Source organism: Schistocerca serialis, chromosome 6 (genome assembly GCF_023864345.2).
Source record: "Schistocerca serialis cubense isolate TAMUIC-IGC-003099 chromosome 6, iqSchSeri2.2, whole genome shotgun sequence".
Classification (NCBI taxonomy): Eukaryota; Metazoa; Arthropoda; class Insecta; order Orthoptera; family Acrididae; genus Schistocerca; species Schistocerca serialis.
The window spans coordinates 412,324,525-412,342,182 of record NC_064643.1 but is presented as its reverse complement, the minus strand read 5'-3'; the positions used below and the strand labels follow the sequence as shown (position 1 = coordinate 412,342,182).

At 43.7% G+C, this 17,658-nt stretch overlaps 1 protein-coding gene across 1 annotated transcript in view; it reads right to left on the bottom strand.

Annotated features, from left to right (window-relative positions):
* Nucleotides 1–17,658, bottom strand: part of LOC126484893 (mucin-5AC-like) — a 210,008-nt gene that overhangs the window by 76,615 nt on the left and 115,735 nt on the right. Inside the window, exon 2 of the mRNA XM_050108491.1 lies at nucleotides 753–3,009. Within this exon, the coding sequence (XP_049964448.1) occupies nucleotides 753–3,009 (2,257 nt within the window). The remainder of the gene's footprint in view (nucleotides 1–752; nucleotides 3,010–17,658) is intronic.

Genomic DNA, 17,658 nt, shown 5'->3' with positions numbered 1-17,658 from the left:
AAACTATTGAAAATAATAACAAATGTAACATTAATGGCGTAAATGTTTAGAAGACATTGTTAATCTGATACGATGGTAGATTATGCATTGTAAAGCACACAATTATCCGGGGCGTTTATTCACAATTCACATTAACAAATTGAAATGGAGCTACTTGACACAGATTCAGATACCAGTTTGGCGATGTCCGATCGAGGTAGGATGGCAGCAGCTCCAGTAACATCGAAGTTTATATGGCCACAATTAAAGACGGAGATAACACAGAAGAAACGGCGTGATAACCGAAATTCCAGTTGCATGTCAGTGTTATCATTCTGTCTAAAAAGTTACACACAGAAGAAACAGGGTACGGTCAACTGCTCCCTGTTCAAACAACTTAGCTTCAAATGATATATATGTCTTCAGAATTCCGTGAACCCTTGTGAACATATGTCTGCAACACGACTGTTTGCACTGTACTTGTGGCAAAGAAATTAATGGCACAGAAATTTCACGAAATGAGTGTCTAGAATTCGTTACACATCTCAGAATCTTATTGGGTCAGACATGAATGGTTGTCTTCAAAGTGATGGCTGAGACACTGAAAGCCGTCTGAGCTTCTTAGTAATCTGCCTCAAATAACATTCGTGGATGAACTGTCGTGAGAGGGTCAGGCTAATGATTACGCACTATTCTCGCAATGTAACTTACAGTAATTAACAAGTAGTTAACAGCCATCTCCCGGGTTAGCTTCTATTGAGGGATAGACTCACTTTCCATCGTCGGCTCGTTCCTTTCTCTGCAGCTCTCCTGTAATCACGGGAGCAGACCTCTTCTTCAAGAGGCGCAGGTCAAAATCTGCTCCCGGAAAGAGTGCTGGGTATGAGAAAGGTTGTCCTGCACTCTTCCTCGCGTCTCCTGCAGGCGCTCCTGGTGTCGGGTAAGTGAACGGGATGCTAGGTGATTCTTTTGGATAGCCAGTGAAGATTGTCTGCGTGCTGGGATACGTCACTGGCCGAGGAGTTGTGTATGTGGGCCTCGGAGTCGTATATGTCGGCCTCGGAGTCGTATATGTCGGTCTCGGAGTGGTGTACGTGTACCTAGGGGTACTGTACGTGGGGCGTGGTGTTGTAAATGTCGGCCTTGGTGTTGTATAAGTCGGCCTTGGAGAGGTTGTGGTAAAAGTGACTGGTCGTAAAGTAGTTGTAGTGGTGTACGTGTAAGGCCGAGGTGTGGTTGTCGTTGGGAGTCTTGAAGGGTATGTGAAAGGTCTGCTGGGTGTTTCCTTGGGATACCCAGTTATTTTGGGGGTTGCCTGAGTCGGAAACGTTGGCCTTTGCGTCGTCGTACTGAATGTGTACGGCCGGAGAGTAGTGGTTGGCAGTCTCGTAGTGTAGATTGTCGTAGGTCGGAATGTTGTTGTTGGCCTCCTTGTGGTTGTCGTGATGAATGTAGGTCGGAATGTTGTTGTTGGTCTCCTTGTGGTTGTTGTGATGAATGTTGGTCTCGCTGTTGTGGTACTATATGTAAAAGGTCTCTGTGTTGTTGGGTACGTGAAGGGCCTACTAGGTGATTCCTTCTGGTAGCCAGTGAAGACTGTTGTAGACTGAGAGGGTCTATAGGTGCTGAATGTTGGCTGTCGAGTTGTAACAGTGAAAGGCCTCAGTGTTGTTGTCGAATATGTGGGTCTTGGAGTGGTGAAAGTCGGTCTCCTGGTCGTTGTAGTGAACGTATATGGTCTGACACTGGTGGTTGTACGTCTCGTTGGGTAGGTGAATGTAACACTTGGAGATACAGTGGGGTAACCGGTTGTTCTGACGGTGCTGTATGTGTATGGTCTCAAAGTGGTAGTTGGATAGGTGTATGTGAAGGGCTTAGCTGTAGTAGTGCTGTAGGTGTAGGTAATGGGCTTGCTGGTGGTTGTGTAGGTGAAGGGTCTCGCACTGGTGGTTGGCTGTCTGGTGGGATACGTGAAAGTGACGGTTGGAGACGGGTACTTGTATCCAGTGACAGGAGGTGCCGTTCTAACTGTAGTGGGCGGCGGCGTCGGCCTCGGAGTCGTGAACGTCGGGCGCCTCGTTGTAGTGGTGAACGTGTAGGGCCTCTGAGTGGTAGTCGGCGGCCTCGTGGGGTACGTAAACGTTACCCTCGGCGACTGCGTCGTATAACCAGTTGTAGCATAAGTTGGTCTCGTTGTATAAGTAGAAGGTCGAGCTGTGGTTGTGGAATAGGGTTTGCGAGTTGTCGTAGGATAGGTGTAAGTAAAGGGTTTGGCAGTAGTAGTCGAATATGTATAAGTAACTGGCCTGACAGTTGTTACAGGAGGGAGGTAGGAGACTGGTTTGAAAGTGGTCGTAGGGGATGTGTAAGTATAGGGTCTCACAGTTGTTGTGGGAGGGAGGTAAGTGACTGGTTTAGGAGTGGATGTAGCGAATGTATATGTGTAGGGTCTCGCAGTTGTGGTGGGTGGGGTGTAGGTGAAGGGCCTAGCTGTGGTGGTAGTTGTAGGGGGAAGATAAGAGACTGGTTTTCGAGTGGTATAGGTGAAGGGCCTAGCTGTGGTAGTGGTTGTAGGGGGAAGATAAGAGACTGGTTTTGGAGTGGTATAGGTGAAGGGCCTAGCGGTGGTAGTGGTTGTAGGGGGAAGATAAGAGACTGGTTTCGGAGTGGTATAGGTGAAGGGCCTAGCGGTGGTGGTAGTCGAGGGGGGAACGTAAGAGACTGGTTTCGGTGTGGTGTAGGTGAAGGGTCTAGCTGTGGTAGTGGTTACAGGGGGAAGATAAGAGACTGGTTTCCTAGTAGTGTAGGTGAAGGGTCTGGTGGTGGTGGTGGTGGTTGTCCCTCTGGTGGGGTAGGTGAACGGTTGCGGCGGCTTTTCGTACACGTAGCCCTGGTCGGCACGCTCCTTGTCCGGAGCCAGCAGTTTCCCTCCGTAGGCGAGGCGGGCGTCGAAGGTCGGCCCCAGCAGCAGGTTGTTTGAGGGAAGGCCCACCTCCCCGGCGGGCGATGCCCCAGCACGGCCGCTCCATCCTGCGAACACAGCAAAGGTATGTGTGAGCTGCTTCAGTCGCTAGCTACAACTGACGAAACGTCGCTAGCACGAATATCACGGTAGCTCAGTTGTTCCAAATTCTTTTTCACTAAAGCTAAAGGGTAATGCAGTATGTAAAGGGGGACGAAAATCTAATAGCCATGGGCGACTGGAATGCAGTTGTAGGGGAAGGAGTAGAAGAAAAGGTTACAGGATAATATGGGCTTGGGACAAGGAATGAAAGAGGAGAAAGACTAATTGAGTTCTGTAACAAGTTTCAGCTAGTAATGGCGAATACCCTGTTCAAGAATCACAAGAGGAGGAGGTATACTTGGAAAAGGCCGGGAGATACGGGAAGATTTCAATTAGATTACATCATTGTCAGACAGAGATTCCGAAATCGGATACTGGATTGTAAGGCGTACCCAGGAGCAGATATAGACTCAGATCACAATATAGTAGTGATGAAGAGTAGGCTGAAGTTCAAGACATTAGTCAGGAAGAATCAATACGCAAAGAAGTGGGATACGGAAGTACTAAGGAATGACTTGATACGTTTGAAGTTCTCCAACGCTATAGATACAGCAATAAGGAATAGCGCAGTAGGCAGTACAGTTGAAGAGGAATGGACATCTCTAAAAAGGGCCATCACAGAAGTTGGGAAGGAAAACATAGGTACAAAGAAGGTAGCTGCGAAGAAACCATGGGTAATGGTTCAAATGGCTCTGAGCACTATGGGACTCAACTGTTGTGGTCATAAGTCCCATAGAACTTAGAACTACTTAAACCTAACTAACCTAAGGACATCACACACATCCATGCCCGAGGCAGGATTCGAACCTGCGGCCGTAGCGGTCGTGCGGTTCCAGACTGTAGCGCCTTTAACCGCTCGGCCACTCCGGCCGGCTAACCATGGGTAACAGAAGAAATACTTCAGTTGATTGATGAAAGGAGGAAGTACAAACATGTTCCGGGAAAATCAGGAATACAGAAATACAAGTCGCTGAGGAATGAAATAAATAGGAAGTGCATGGAAGCTAAGACGAAATGGCTGCAGGAAAAATGTGAAGACATCGAAAAAGATATGATTGTCGGATGGACAGACTCAGCATACAGGAAAGTCAAAACAACTTTTGGTGACATTAAAAGCAACGGTGGTAGCATTAAGAGTGCAACCGGAATTCCACTGTTAAATGCAGAGGAGAGAGCAGATAGGTGGAAAGAATACATTGAAAGCCTCTATGAGGGTGAAGATTTGTCTGGTGTGATAGAAGAAGAAACAATCCCCCAAAACTGGAGCAATACTGCAATCATTCTATTTTAGAAGAATGGAAACAGGTAAGACATAGACATATCAGCCTACACTTTAGTTGGCTTTAGAAGTATATAAAACTCAGTAGACCATTTGAAAGCCATGAACGTAATTATAGAATGGAGCAATGAGTACGAATTCCCGCTTTGTCTACGGTTAATAAATATTGATAAATCATTCGTCTATTTCAGAAAAAATCTGTGCTGCCTGTCCTTGAGAAACAAGGGTCGATCTATTTTAGTCCACTGAAGAAAATACACATCTATGCAACAGCTTCTACTAGATATATTCGAGATCGTGGGAAATCCGATTCTGCGAAATCCAAAACTGAAAGAGACGTCAAGGAATGACAGTACATATCACGAAAATCATTCTCAAAAAATATGGAGGAATTTTCAGATCTAGAAACTGTAAAACAGATGAAGGAAAACGGATTAATTTGAACCACCTCCGTTTCACTGTTAAAAAAGTGCTGTTCGCTGCCGGCCGCGGTGGCCAAGCGGTTCTAGGCGCTTCAGTCTGAAACCGCGCAGCTGCTACGGTCGCAGGTTCGAATCCTGCCTCGGGCATGTATGTGCGTGATGTCCTTAGGTTAGTTAGGTTTAAGTAGTTCTAAGTTCTAGGGGGCTGATGACCTCAGATGTTAAGTCCCATAGTGCTCAGAGCCATTTGATCCATTTGAATTTTGCTGTTCGCTTCTGGCACAGGTAAACTTCAACGACTGCCTTATGAGTTTAAAGTAGGCCTTAAAATCAAAAGCTTGAGTTTTTGTACCGCATTTTTGCGGGGTGGGCATGTTTGTGAACGGTTTTGGCGTGGTTACTTGAAAGGGTGGCAGGATGTTGCTGCCACATCGTACTTCCGCAGCCCTATGTAAGCGACACTACACCTGTGTGGTGCAGGGCGTGGTGACTGGTATTTGGGTTGGCAATCTGTGTGAGCTGGGAAATTAACACGTAACCGTCAATTGGAAGTGTAAAAAAGGTGCATTTGAGAATGAGGCGTGAAGTCTCGAAATTGATCACGCGGTAAATCTTTTAACGCCATAACTGCACCCTGAGGCTATTTTATTTGTTGTTATTACTATATCCTGTTGCGTTCCCCCATACGCTATAATGAATAATGATGATATCAAAAAGATGGGCCGGCCGGGGTGGCCGATTGGTTCTAGGCGCTACAGTCTGGAACCGCGCTACCGCTACGGTCGCAGGTTCGAATCCTGCCTCGGGCATGGATGTGTGTGATGTCCTTAGGTTAGTTAGTTTTAAGTAGTTCTAAGTTCTAGAGGACTGATGACCTTCGAAGTTAAGTCCCATAGTGCTCAGAGCCATTTGAACCATTTTGAACCAAAAAGATGGAATCTGTTTACAGGAAAAACGTTTGACCAAGTATATTGAACTAGAAAGGAAATACGTAGAGAAATAAGTGCATTTCTACCAACAAAATCGCTCTATTTCCCACCCTAACAGATAAATGTTCTCCTTGCTCACAAGGTTTGTGGATGTCAAACAACAGTAGTTTCTCTCAACAACTCCATTAGACACGCGTCATCCAACCCTTGAGAAGCATGTTACAAAGTAAATGTAATCTGTACTTCGTAATGCTCGCTAATGAGGAGCTACGCAATGTTTCTATCCTTAAAAATCCAGGTTTTTTGCACCGCCCCCTTGAGAGCGTTCGCCATGTTGATTTACATCTTTTGTACAGCGCTATTCCGTGTGCTAAGCCTATCACGCAAAGCCACTGCGTTCCACAACGTGATGGGGATGAGGAGACGTCTTTTGACGCGTCTAGGAACTATCTTCTTTGTTGGCGGTTAAAATCTTGTCGATATTTTCGAAATGAGGATTACAGTAGTTGCTTAGTAGCTAAAAAATGTGTTAAAGAACCCCTCGTTATCTTTTTGAAGACTTCAGGCGTTAGGCTATGGTGATATTTGGATATCACGGTATACTTACATCCGAACCGTCAGGCGGGGACTTCAATTGCACTCGTACTGAATACGAACAGAGCGTACAAATAACTGTGCCATCTCGGTAGAGGTAGCGGTGAGTTCTGCACCGCTGTTTACGTAACCGCACGTCTGTTGAAGTACATGGCCTCCGAGCTGACTGCTGTTGCTCTCACCTACGTCACAGTGAAAGTAGTGGGAGCATACTAATCTATACTCTGCACGTTATTTCCCTAATCCGCTGCGCTTCCTACTTTTCAACCAAAACAACATCTTAAACATCTCTCAAGCACCAGTAAACGTAATAAGACAGCCTTATTACATCGTTACCGCCTCTCGGTAAGTGCTGTTAAGTGCTCTAGCGGATGAAATGAAGTCGTTGCATGCTACTTTGAGCGAATAATGTCATGTATTGTGTTGTAAGCGAATGTACAGTAACTTATGCTCGTAACAAGTCTAGGTGCATTTTCTTTGTCACGGCAAGCCTGGAACCCATACATCAGTCCATCTTTTGGGGACAGAAATATTTTTACTTCTGTAAGAAATTTTGGCGGGAATGTCATAGCGCTTAAATGCGCTAAAGTTGCCAGTCATTTAATACTGCACAATCTTTTCCTCATCGCAGCGGAATGAACTTGTACTGCATGGCAAAAATCGCAACATTCGTTTGGGAATAATTCCCAAATTGTGTTAAGTCCATTCCTTCACGAGTTGCATAGGCTAAAGATGGGGCAACTTCGCATTAATCTTTTTCGATCAAATGTCAAATGCTTCTGAAAGCATCTGCTTTAGTGTAGCTGGTGTCTAGGCAGATGATACTGTCGTGAAATTGGAGCATGCGTGGAAATGAAATTATTTTGTGACGCCTGGAAGTTACAGATCCTTTGTTTTTAGACACACTCGCAGATTGAGAAACGTAAGGGGAGTTTCTAGAAGTGTGAACTCCTTCATAGATGCCTGTAAAAGTTGTTTCTTCACTGATATTGTACACGAATATTTGACTGTAGCCATTTGTGAGGATATGAAGCGGAATGATGGTTCAGGCTCAGTCGCAGGTAAAGTTGACGACAAGACTTCGGTTCATTCGTAGGATACTGGAAAAATGCAGTCAATCTACAAAGGAGACTGCTTACAGAACACTTGTTCGACTCTTTCTAGAAAATTTTTCACCTGTGAATGATCCATACTAAACAGGGCTTACAGGGATACTGGACGCATTGAAAGAACGGCAGATATGTTTCACCCACGGTGGAACGTCGCAGAAATGCTGAAAAAACAAAATCGTCAAATATTTGAAAAGAGTCTTTAACTCTCCCGCGAAAGCCTAGTTACAAGGGGAAAAAAAAAATTAAAAAATTAACGAGCCAGAGGCTGTAAAATGAAAACCGCCGAAGGGATCGTACACCGAGGTGACAATAGTCACGCAGTAGCGATATGCACATATAGAGATGGCTATAGTACGCTATACACAAGGTATAAAAAGGCAGTGCGTTGGTGAAGCTGTTATTTGTACTCAGGTGATTCATGTGAAAAGGTTTCCGACGTGATTACGGCCGCACAGACCTTGTACGCAGAATGGTAGTTGGAGCTAGAAGCATGGGACATTTAATTTCGGAAATCGTTAGAGAAGTCAATATTCCGAATCAGTGTCAAGAGTGAGCCGAGAATACCAAATTTCAGGCGTTACCTCTCACCACGGGCAACGCAGTGCCCAACGGCCTTCACTTAGCGTATTGTTGTCAGTGTTAACAGACAAGCAAAGCTGCGTGAAATAATAGTAGAAATCAATGTGGGACGAGCGACGAACATATCCGTCAGGACAGGGCTGCGAAATCAGGTGTGGGCTATGGCAACAGTCGACTGACGCCAGTGCCTTTGCTAACAGTACGACGTTGCCTACGGCGCCTCTCCTGAGCTCAGGCGGGTCCTAGACGACTGGAAAACTGTGGCCTGGTCAGATGACTGCCGATTTCAGTTGGTAAGAGCTGATGGTAGTGTTTGAGAGTGTGGAAACCCCACGTGCCATGGACCCATGTTGTCAACAAGGCACTCTGCAAGCTGGTGGCGGCCTCATAATGATGTTGTCTGTATTTACATGGAATAAACTGGGTCCGCTGGTCCAACTGAAACGACCATTTGTTGGAAAAGTTTATGTTCGGCTAGTTGGAGATATTTACAAGCCATTCATGGACTTTATGTTCCCAAACAACGATGGAATTTTTGTGGATGACAGTGGGTCATGTTACCGAGCCACAGTTGTTCGTGTTGGTTTGAAGAACATTCTGGACAGTGAGGGTGAATGATTTGGCCACCCAGATCGTCCAACATAAATCTCATCGAACAGTTAGGAGAGGTAATCGAAAAGTCAGTTCGTGCACAAAATCCTGCACCGGCAACACTTTCGCAATAATGGAGAGGCAGCAATAGAGCTGCTGGGCTACGCCGGGCAAAAGGAGCTCCGACACGATGTTAGGTGGTATCTCATTACTTGTGTCACCTCAGTCTAACGCCACTGCACACGGAAGGGAGTGTAATCACGACAAGAGCGCTGAGGCCCCAAAGTCGTCGCTAGAGGGACACTGGCGCACACTCACGTGACCGTAGACAGAGCACATGCACGCGTCGACCGTCCACTGCGCTCTGTCGTGCTGAAAACGGTTAAATGCAAGCTTCCAAAGAAGAGCAAAAGGGTGTAGTCGGTTTGCTTACAGCGGGACGAGCGCTAGAAACGGAAATTCGTCATAGAATTGCACAAGTGTACGAAGAGCACTGCATGTTCGTTGCAAGGATCAAGACGTGATACTCCATGATCACCCATCACAGTACAATAAGAAAGTAGCCTTAATAAAGTAACAGTTTGCATACACAGATTTAGGACATATAATACCACCTGTTACACACACACACACACACACACACACACACACGCAGGAATAACAAACGCTACCACGGCCACAAACACAAAACAAAACACGATCGTATTCCGTAAGAACGAGGCAAAGTACATGACGTGTAGGTGGATCTAGAAAACATCGAAATGGAAATATACTCTATGTTAGTGAAGAGCAGTGTCGAGGTCGCACAGGTTAACGTGATCCCAGCGCAGAAACGCATTCTCGTCGTGGCTGCTGGGCCAGTCCATCCCTTTGTTCAGAAAGGGCGGCCACGTTAGTTCCGTGTCGCCTGGTGAGCTGTGTGCTTTATCCGTTGACGGTGACCGTCTCAGTTGTCAACGGTTTGTCACCGTAATTCGAGCATTCTCTGTGTTGTACACAGAGTGGCACCGCAGTCTCCACGCACTGTAGGCGCAGGGAAACTGCTTCATAGTCAGCCAAGCTAGATCCTGTGCAGTGTCGTAAAATTCGTGACGGAAGAGGTAGCTGAGGTAGTAAATATCCCATTATAACTGTACTAGAGAGGGTTGCAGGAGCCAATGGCGTTTCCCAAATAAAGAAAGTAAAAAAAAAGAGGGAAAACGTAGCTATACGCAATTCCCAAGGCTTCTTTAGTCCGAAAGAAGGGAAAGAAAATAAACATTTAGAATGATTTTGATGAACAGACTGTCAGGACATGAATACATAATTTCCCCGCGACACATAAAGAGTACACGACATGAAAGTCACCATAGTTATAGCTCCATTGATAAAAAAAAAAATACATCTTTTAAAGAAGGAATTTTGTCATTAGGATAATTTCGTCATTAGGATCCTTACTACACAAGTTAGGCTGTAGATAAGCCATTTTCTATTTTTCCTATCTTATTTATACATTTAAATGTTCGTTAGATATACAAAGTAAACATAATGATTTTCCAAATAACGTGAAAGGTAACCGTAATGAGGGTAGATCCATCATATTCGTCAATTTTACTCATCAGTCTTCTGACTGGTTTGATGCGGCCCGCCACGTTTTCCTCTCCTGTGCCGACCTCTTCATCTCAGAGTAGCACTTGCAACTTACAACCTCAATTATTTGCTGGATGTATTACAGTCTCTGTCTTCCTTTACAATTTTTACTCTCCTTAGAAATTATTTCCTGATGTCTTAATAGATGTACTACCATCCTGTCCCTTCTTCTTGTGCATGTTCCGTATTATTCATTTCCTCTCCGATTCTGGACAGAAGCTCCTCATTCCTTACCTTATCAGTGCACCTAATTTTCAGCATTCGTCTGTAGCATCACATCTCGAATGCTTCGATTCTCTTCTGTTTCGATTTTCCCACAATCCATGTTTCACTACCATTCATTGCTGTGCTCCAAATGTACATTCTCAGACATTTCTCCAAATTAAGGCCTATGATACTAGCAGGCTTCTCATGGTCAGGAAAGCCCTTTTCTCCAGTGATAGTTTGCTTTTGATGCCCTCCTTGTTGCGTCCGTGATTGGTTACTTTGCTACCGAGGTAGAAGAATTCCTTAACTTCATTTACTTTGTGACCATTTATCCTGATGCTAAGTTTCATTGTTCTCTTGTCATTTCTGCTACTTTACAGTACTTTCTTCTTTCTTCCATTTACTCTCTGTCATATGCTGCCATCATTAGACTGATCATTCCGTTCAGCATATCCTGTAATTCTTCTTCACTTCCACTGAGGATAGCAATGTCATCAACGAATCTTATCATTGATATCCCTGCACCTTGAATTTTAATTCCGTTGTTGAACTCTTCTTTTATTTCCATGATTGCTTCTTCCATATATAGATTGATTCCCTCTTGGCTCTTGCATGTGTTGTATATTACCCGTCTCTTCCTAGAGCTTACCCGTATTTTACTCAGAATTTGGAACATCTTGCACTATTTGGCATTGTGAAACGCTTTTTCCCGGTCGACAGATGCTATGAAAGTGTTTTGATTTTCCTTTAGTCTTGCTTTCATTAATAACCACAACGTCAGAACCGCCTCCCTCGTGCCATTACCTTCCCTAAAGCCAAACTGATCGTCATATAACACATTCTCAATTTCCTTTTCCATTCTTCTGTAGTAGACACAGGTTAAAATCGTATATCATACCACTGTATAGTTGGATAAATACAAGAAATTTATTCAATGCTCCTTTCAGTTCAAGTGGGGGAGGGGGGGGGGAGGAGGAGGGGGGAAGGCAGATTAGCAAGCAGAGACAATCGATGTGAATTTTTCATGGTATTTATTTGAGCTATTACTGTTCACTTCAAATGCTTGCGTAAAAAAGTATTGCAGTTTGAGTGAGTTATTTTGTTGTTTATATGGGGTGGCTGTAACAGAAATCAAACCCAAAATGCTTTGAGCCAAGGCTTCAGCTGTCGCAACTGCAGCTCGTCTACGGCCAGGGAACCACCGCCACTACCCCCGTCCCCACCCATGCTGCTCTGTCTACGCACACAAGGGGTACATTATTTTGCGCGACCTCTACGCCTCAGTGTAGAAGAACTTTAGGAAAGACGTAGAAAGCAAAAAAGAAATTGAGTCTCCCTTCTTTGTCTTGCGCCCTTATACGGCGTGTGCTCAGTGTCGCAATGGTTATTAACGGATTTGGTATGGTTAATTTAAGGGGTGGTCGGATGCCCTTTACATCACAACCCTGCTACTCCCCGAGAATAAGTGTTTGTACCCCAACTCTCTGCGTGAGATGTGATTCATGTGAAAGTGTGCGAAAGTTTTCGACATGTTTTCGAATGGTGTAACTGAGGTGGGGTCGTTAATCCGCTGAGCGGATTTAATCTGGAATCGGCGTACCTACCTGTTCCGCAAGCGGTGCTTTAATACACACGGCTATCTGAAAGGATGAAAAAAAGAAAAAAAGTAATAATGATACACTGAGGTGATAAAAGTCCTGTGATAGCGATATACACAAATACAGATGGCGATGGCATCTCGTAGACAAGGTGTAAAAGGTCAGTGCCTTGGCGGAGCTGTCATTTGTTGTGAGGTGGTTCATGTAGAAAGGTTTCCCACGTATGGCCGCACGACGGGAATTAACAGCCTTTCAACGTGGAATTGTAGCTGGAGGTAGACGTATGGGATAGTCTGTTTCGGAAATCTTTAGGGAATTCCATATCCGAGATCCATAGTGTCAACAGTTTGCCGAGAATACCAGATTTCAGGCATTACCTTTCACCAGGGGCAACGCAGTGGCCAAGAGCCTTCAATTAACTACCGAGAGCAGCGGCGTATGCGTAGAGTTATCGGAGCTAACAGACAACCAACACTGCGTGAAATAACGGCAAAAATCAATGTGGGACGTGCGACTAACGTGTCGGTAAGGACAGTTCAGCGAAATTTGGTGTTAATATTCTATGGCAGCAGAAGACAGACGCGAGTGCCTTTAATGACAGCACAACACCGTCTACAGCGTCTCTCCTATGTTCATTTGGGCCCTTGACGACTGGAAAACCGAAGCCCGATCACAGCTGGTAGGAGCTGATGGTAGTGGTCGAGTTTGGCGCAGACCCCACGAAGCCTTGGCACCTGTATTGCCAATACCGTGGAAGCTGGTGGCCCATAATGGTATGGACTGTATTTACAGGGACTGGATCCTCTGGTACAACTGAACCGTTCATCGACTGTAAATGTTTATGCTCGGCTACGTAGAGACCATCTGCAGCCATGTTCCCAAATAACAATGGAATTTTTTATGAATGACAGTGCGCCATGTCACTGGACCACAACGATTCGCGATTGATTTGAAGAACATTCTGGACAACTCGAGCGAATGATTTGGCCACCCAGATCGCCCGATATGAATCCCATCGAACATTTATGGGACGTAATCGGGAGGTCAGTTCGTGCACAAACTCCTCGACCGCTAACACTTTCGCAGTTATGGATGGTTATATAGGCAGTAATACACTATATTTCTGCAGAGGACTTCCAACGATTTGTTGACTTCATGCCACGTCTTGCTCCTGCACTACATCGGGCAAAAGGAAGTCCGACACGATAGCAGGAGGTAAGCAAAGACTTTCGTCACCTCGGTGTAATTTAATACTGTTTAATAGTAGTAATTCAAAACTTGAGAATTTTTTATGAACGTGTCAAACAGAACTCCTAGAAAAACCACGTTGTTACGATGACAACTGAAAATCTATTGAAATAAACAAAAAATAATGAGTCACGCAATGAAAATGTTCAATTATTTCACGTTCTTATCCTTGGTTCTCTGTCACTAGATGCAGTGCCGTTTCTTTTTCGTCTGCAAGAGAAAGCCAGGCGTGGAACGAGGAATGGTGTGGGATGCACGCGAGCCATGGAGAGCTGCTCTTGTCTGGAGGGCAATGAGGCTTTTGTGCCGCCGTTACTGGACGGTTACTGGCGGTTCATCAGTCTCGCGTTTGGATGGAATGAGGAAACGGAACTTCCGCCCTGCTACTTTCACTTTGAGGGGAACAGCTGGCGAGAGGACGGATGTGATTCTGTTTCTCTCTCTGGCTGCGTCGTTACTGAGCTAACACTGACGCCTGACTGCACTGTAATTTATTATCGTTCGATCGGAAAGAGAGCGGTGTATCCCAATACTTGTACTTAGAGTTCAGGTAAACACAGCAGACGAATCGAACATCACGTACTACTTCGCCATTTGTTAGCCCAGACTTCTACGTCACCCGATATCATTTGATGTTTCTGACATTCCAGTTTATTAACAATGAGCAAGCATCCATATTAGTCGATAGGCCTTTTGGAACAAAGAACAGGCGTCGCAGAAGAAGAACTCCCGACCAGGCGATGTGTTTGTATCTCAGATGCAATTGTTCACTCGTCGCTGACAAGAATGACTCCAGCTACATTTATGCAACTCTGTTCCGTCACTTGATGATCTGCTACTTAGTATACAGTGTGATACCAGAAGTCCTGATGATGGGGAGTAGGGTGTAGATGGAAGGGATGAAGAGGAGAGAGGGACGTAGGCGGTCAGCCCAGTTTCGCGTCAGTAACGTATCTGCATTTTACTGCTGTTCTTTCTGTTTTTATCGACTAGATATCTATATCGAGTTTTATCTGTGTTGCTGACTTCTCTCACGAGTCAGACAACGTTTTTGATCGGAAAAGTTGATGAAATAAGAAAGAACTTCTGTTCTGACAGTGTAACAGCAGGGATGTAAAAACGATAGAAAACATGCCATTTCTGTAGTCAGATGAATAAACGCTCGTGGTAAGATATATAACTCGCGCACCTGTCTTTATACGATTACCGTTAAATTGTTGCCTGTGTTTCAGAAGAGTTTCAGTCACCACAGATTTCCGGAGAACGATTGACAACTCACTACCTTTACGAAAACGCGAAAGTTTCTGAGTGGAGTGTAGAGGACGTTAAAATGAACTGAGATAAATTTTTCTACGTATTTAAAAATAACAGCTAGACGTCTGCCTTCGCAAGGATTACTTTTTGCCTTTTTTTTTTAAATCAACGAAAATGGCGAATAGGCAAACTTCTGCGCAAATGAATCGCTACAGATCACTAAATAATGAACACTTAGCCACATTCTGATGTTGGCTATCTGACCATGTGACGGTGTTGAAGAATCATCGTGAAGGCCTGTAGTATAGTGGGAAAATGAAAGGATTTATTGGCGAGTGTTAAAAGACACATCGTAAGGGTCCGAACGGTTGGTGTCTCGAGCTTACATAAAGTAAGCCGGTTTTTGGATAAAATGAACCGATGGATGCAATTACGGTATGAGGAATTCATGACAACACACATCATTGGCCTAACGATGGAGGATGACAAAATCCTGGAAGTCACGACTGCAGCAGGGCTCAGATGATAGGACAGCTGTTTGCCAGCCGTGCACTGTACACTTTTATGGGCAGATAGAAACATTCATCGCCAGAATTAAAAATCATACGAAAATAGAATGAGTGGAAACTATTGTATCAAACAATGTAAAGTCCAGGATGGAACATCAACAGTTATTAAAACGAGATAATGCTAGTCACTATAAAGATCACACGTTGAGTTGCAGACAGCGACAACGAAAAGACTGTTGTACACTGAGTTTTTGACAAAAGCCTTCTCCAGAAAAGAAAGGAAAACACACACAAAAGCAGGCACACTTAATTTACACGCGACCGCTGTCTTGGCCACACTTAATTATTTCTTATATTGAGTATCCTTTTCGGCTAACCGCCATCATAAAATCAAATACTTTAAAACATCCATTCAGTATCTATCGTCATAAGTTGTATTAATACATTGTACTGATGGTTTAACCCTTTGTTTCCTGTTGGTACTTCTAAGTACCACCTCTTTTGATCCTTATTTATTTTGACTGCTCAGGTATTGTCTACATCCTGGGCTGTTGGCTTTTTCGAACACATGTTTATGTTTATGTTTAGTAAGAAACACCGCACTGCCTTCTAGATCTCGTTTGTCAGTCAAAGAGTATGTTAATATAATCTTTGCTGAGAGCTGTAGATTTACTTTGTTTTCTGATATACAATTGTTAGAAATTATTGTTCTTTCTAGCGTAGATATTCTGAAAATTACGTTATATTTTATTCCCGTACAACTCTTTTGTTAAATCTGAGGTTTTTATTTACGAAATATGCGAAAATCATGTGGTACTTTAAAGTATCATCTGGCCGTACGTACATTTGTCGTGTACTGTTATATAAGCGTAATTTGTCGCTTTCTTTGATATTTTATGCTGTATTTTACTAGCATTTTCGAGTCACTGGCAATACCAAGAGATGACGGTATTGTTGCAGCTCTTCTAAAGTATTTGCCAGACGATGATAATGTTACAGAAGTAGAGGCTGATGACGACAATGATAGTTATGTTAATAATCCCGCAGGTTTAGGTTTTTGACGAGATTTTTGAAAAAGCCTTGGGATTTGATGCAATTTTTGAAAGAGACCAGATAGAACGGGCACTAGTGGAGGTTGAAATCAGTTTACCTGAAACTGTAGAGAAATCTGAGGGATAATTTATTGCTTACATCAAAACCCTCTCAAAAGTAGAAATATGACTGAGACTAAAATCGACAAAAGTTGGAGGAAAACATTTATTACTCAGTTATTTTCTTCAAAGAAGGATATAATGTGAAACAATATAACCCAATGAAACTTGTATAATGCGATTACAAACTGTGGCATGTTGCAGACCTGAAAGACTACATTCTTGCCTTTGTTTTTTATCAAAGGGATAACTGAAGTTTTGGAGAGGGAATTGTCCGTTAGAGTAGTACAAGGTTTTTCGAAGAAGTTGTGGGGCAAAAACAGAAGACTAAACCTTGATAACTTTTTCTGCCTGTAAAAGTAAAAGTAAAGAAAAATTTGGTTTCTGCACTTTGAGGATCAATAGGGTAAATTCCCACCAGGGATATCTACATCTACATGGATACTCTGCAAATCACGTTTAAGTGCCTGATGGAGGGTTCATCGAACCACCTTCGCAGTTCACTATTATTTCAATCTCAACAACAAACATCTATATCATTCCGTACGAGCTCTGATTTCCTTTATTTTATCATAGTGATCGTTTCTTCCTATGTATGTCGGTGTCAACATCGCATTCGGAGGAGAAAGTTGGTGACTGGAATTTCGTGAGAAGATTCCGTCGCAACGAAAAATGCCTTTGTTTTAATGATGTCCAGCCCAAATCATGTATCATTTCTGTGACACTCTCTCCCATATTTCACGATAATACAAAACGTGCTGTCCTTCTTTGAAATTTTTCGATGTACTCCGTCAATCCTATCTGGTAAGGATTCCATACCTCGCAGCAGTATTCTAAAAGATGACAGATAAGCGTAGTGTAGGCAGTATCCTTAGTAGATTTGTTACATTTTCTAAGTATCCTGCCAATAAAACGCAGTCTTTGGTTAGCCTTCCCCACAACATTTCTTATGTGTTCCGTCCAATTTAAGTTGTTCGTAATTGTAATTCTTAGGTATTTAGTTGAATTTACGGTCTTTAGATTTGACTGATTTATCGTGTAACCGAAGTTTAACGGATTCCCTTTACCACTCATGTGGATGACCTCACACTTTTCGTTATTTAGGGTCTACTACCAATTTTCGCACCATACAGATATCTGTTCTAAATCGTTTTGCAATTTGTTTTGACCTTCTGATGACTTTATTAGTAGATAAACGACAGTGTCATCTGCAAATAACCTAAGACGGCTGCTCAGATTGTCTCACAAATCGTTTATATAGATAAGGAACACCGAAGGGCCTATAACTAACTTGGGGAACGCCAGAAATAAATTCTGTTTTACTCGATGACTTTCCGTCAATTACTACGAACTGTGACGTCTCTGACAGGAAATCACGAATCCACTCACATAGCGAGACGATATTCCATAGGCACGCAATTTCATTACAACCGACTTGTGTGGTACAGCGTCAAAAGCCTTCCGGAAATAGAAATACGGAATCAATTTGAAATCCCTTGTCGATAGCACTCAG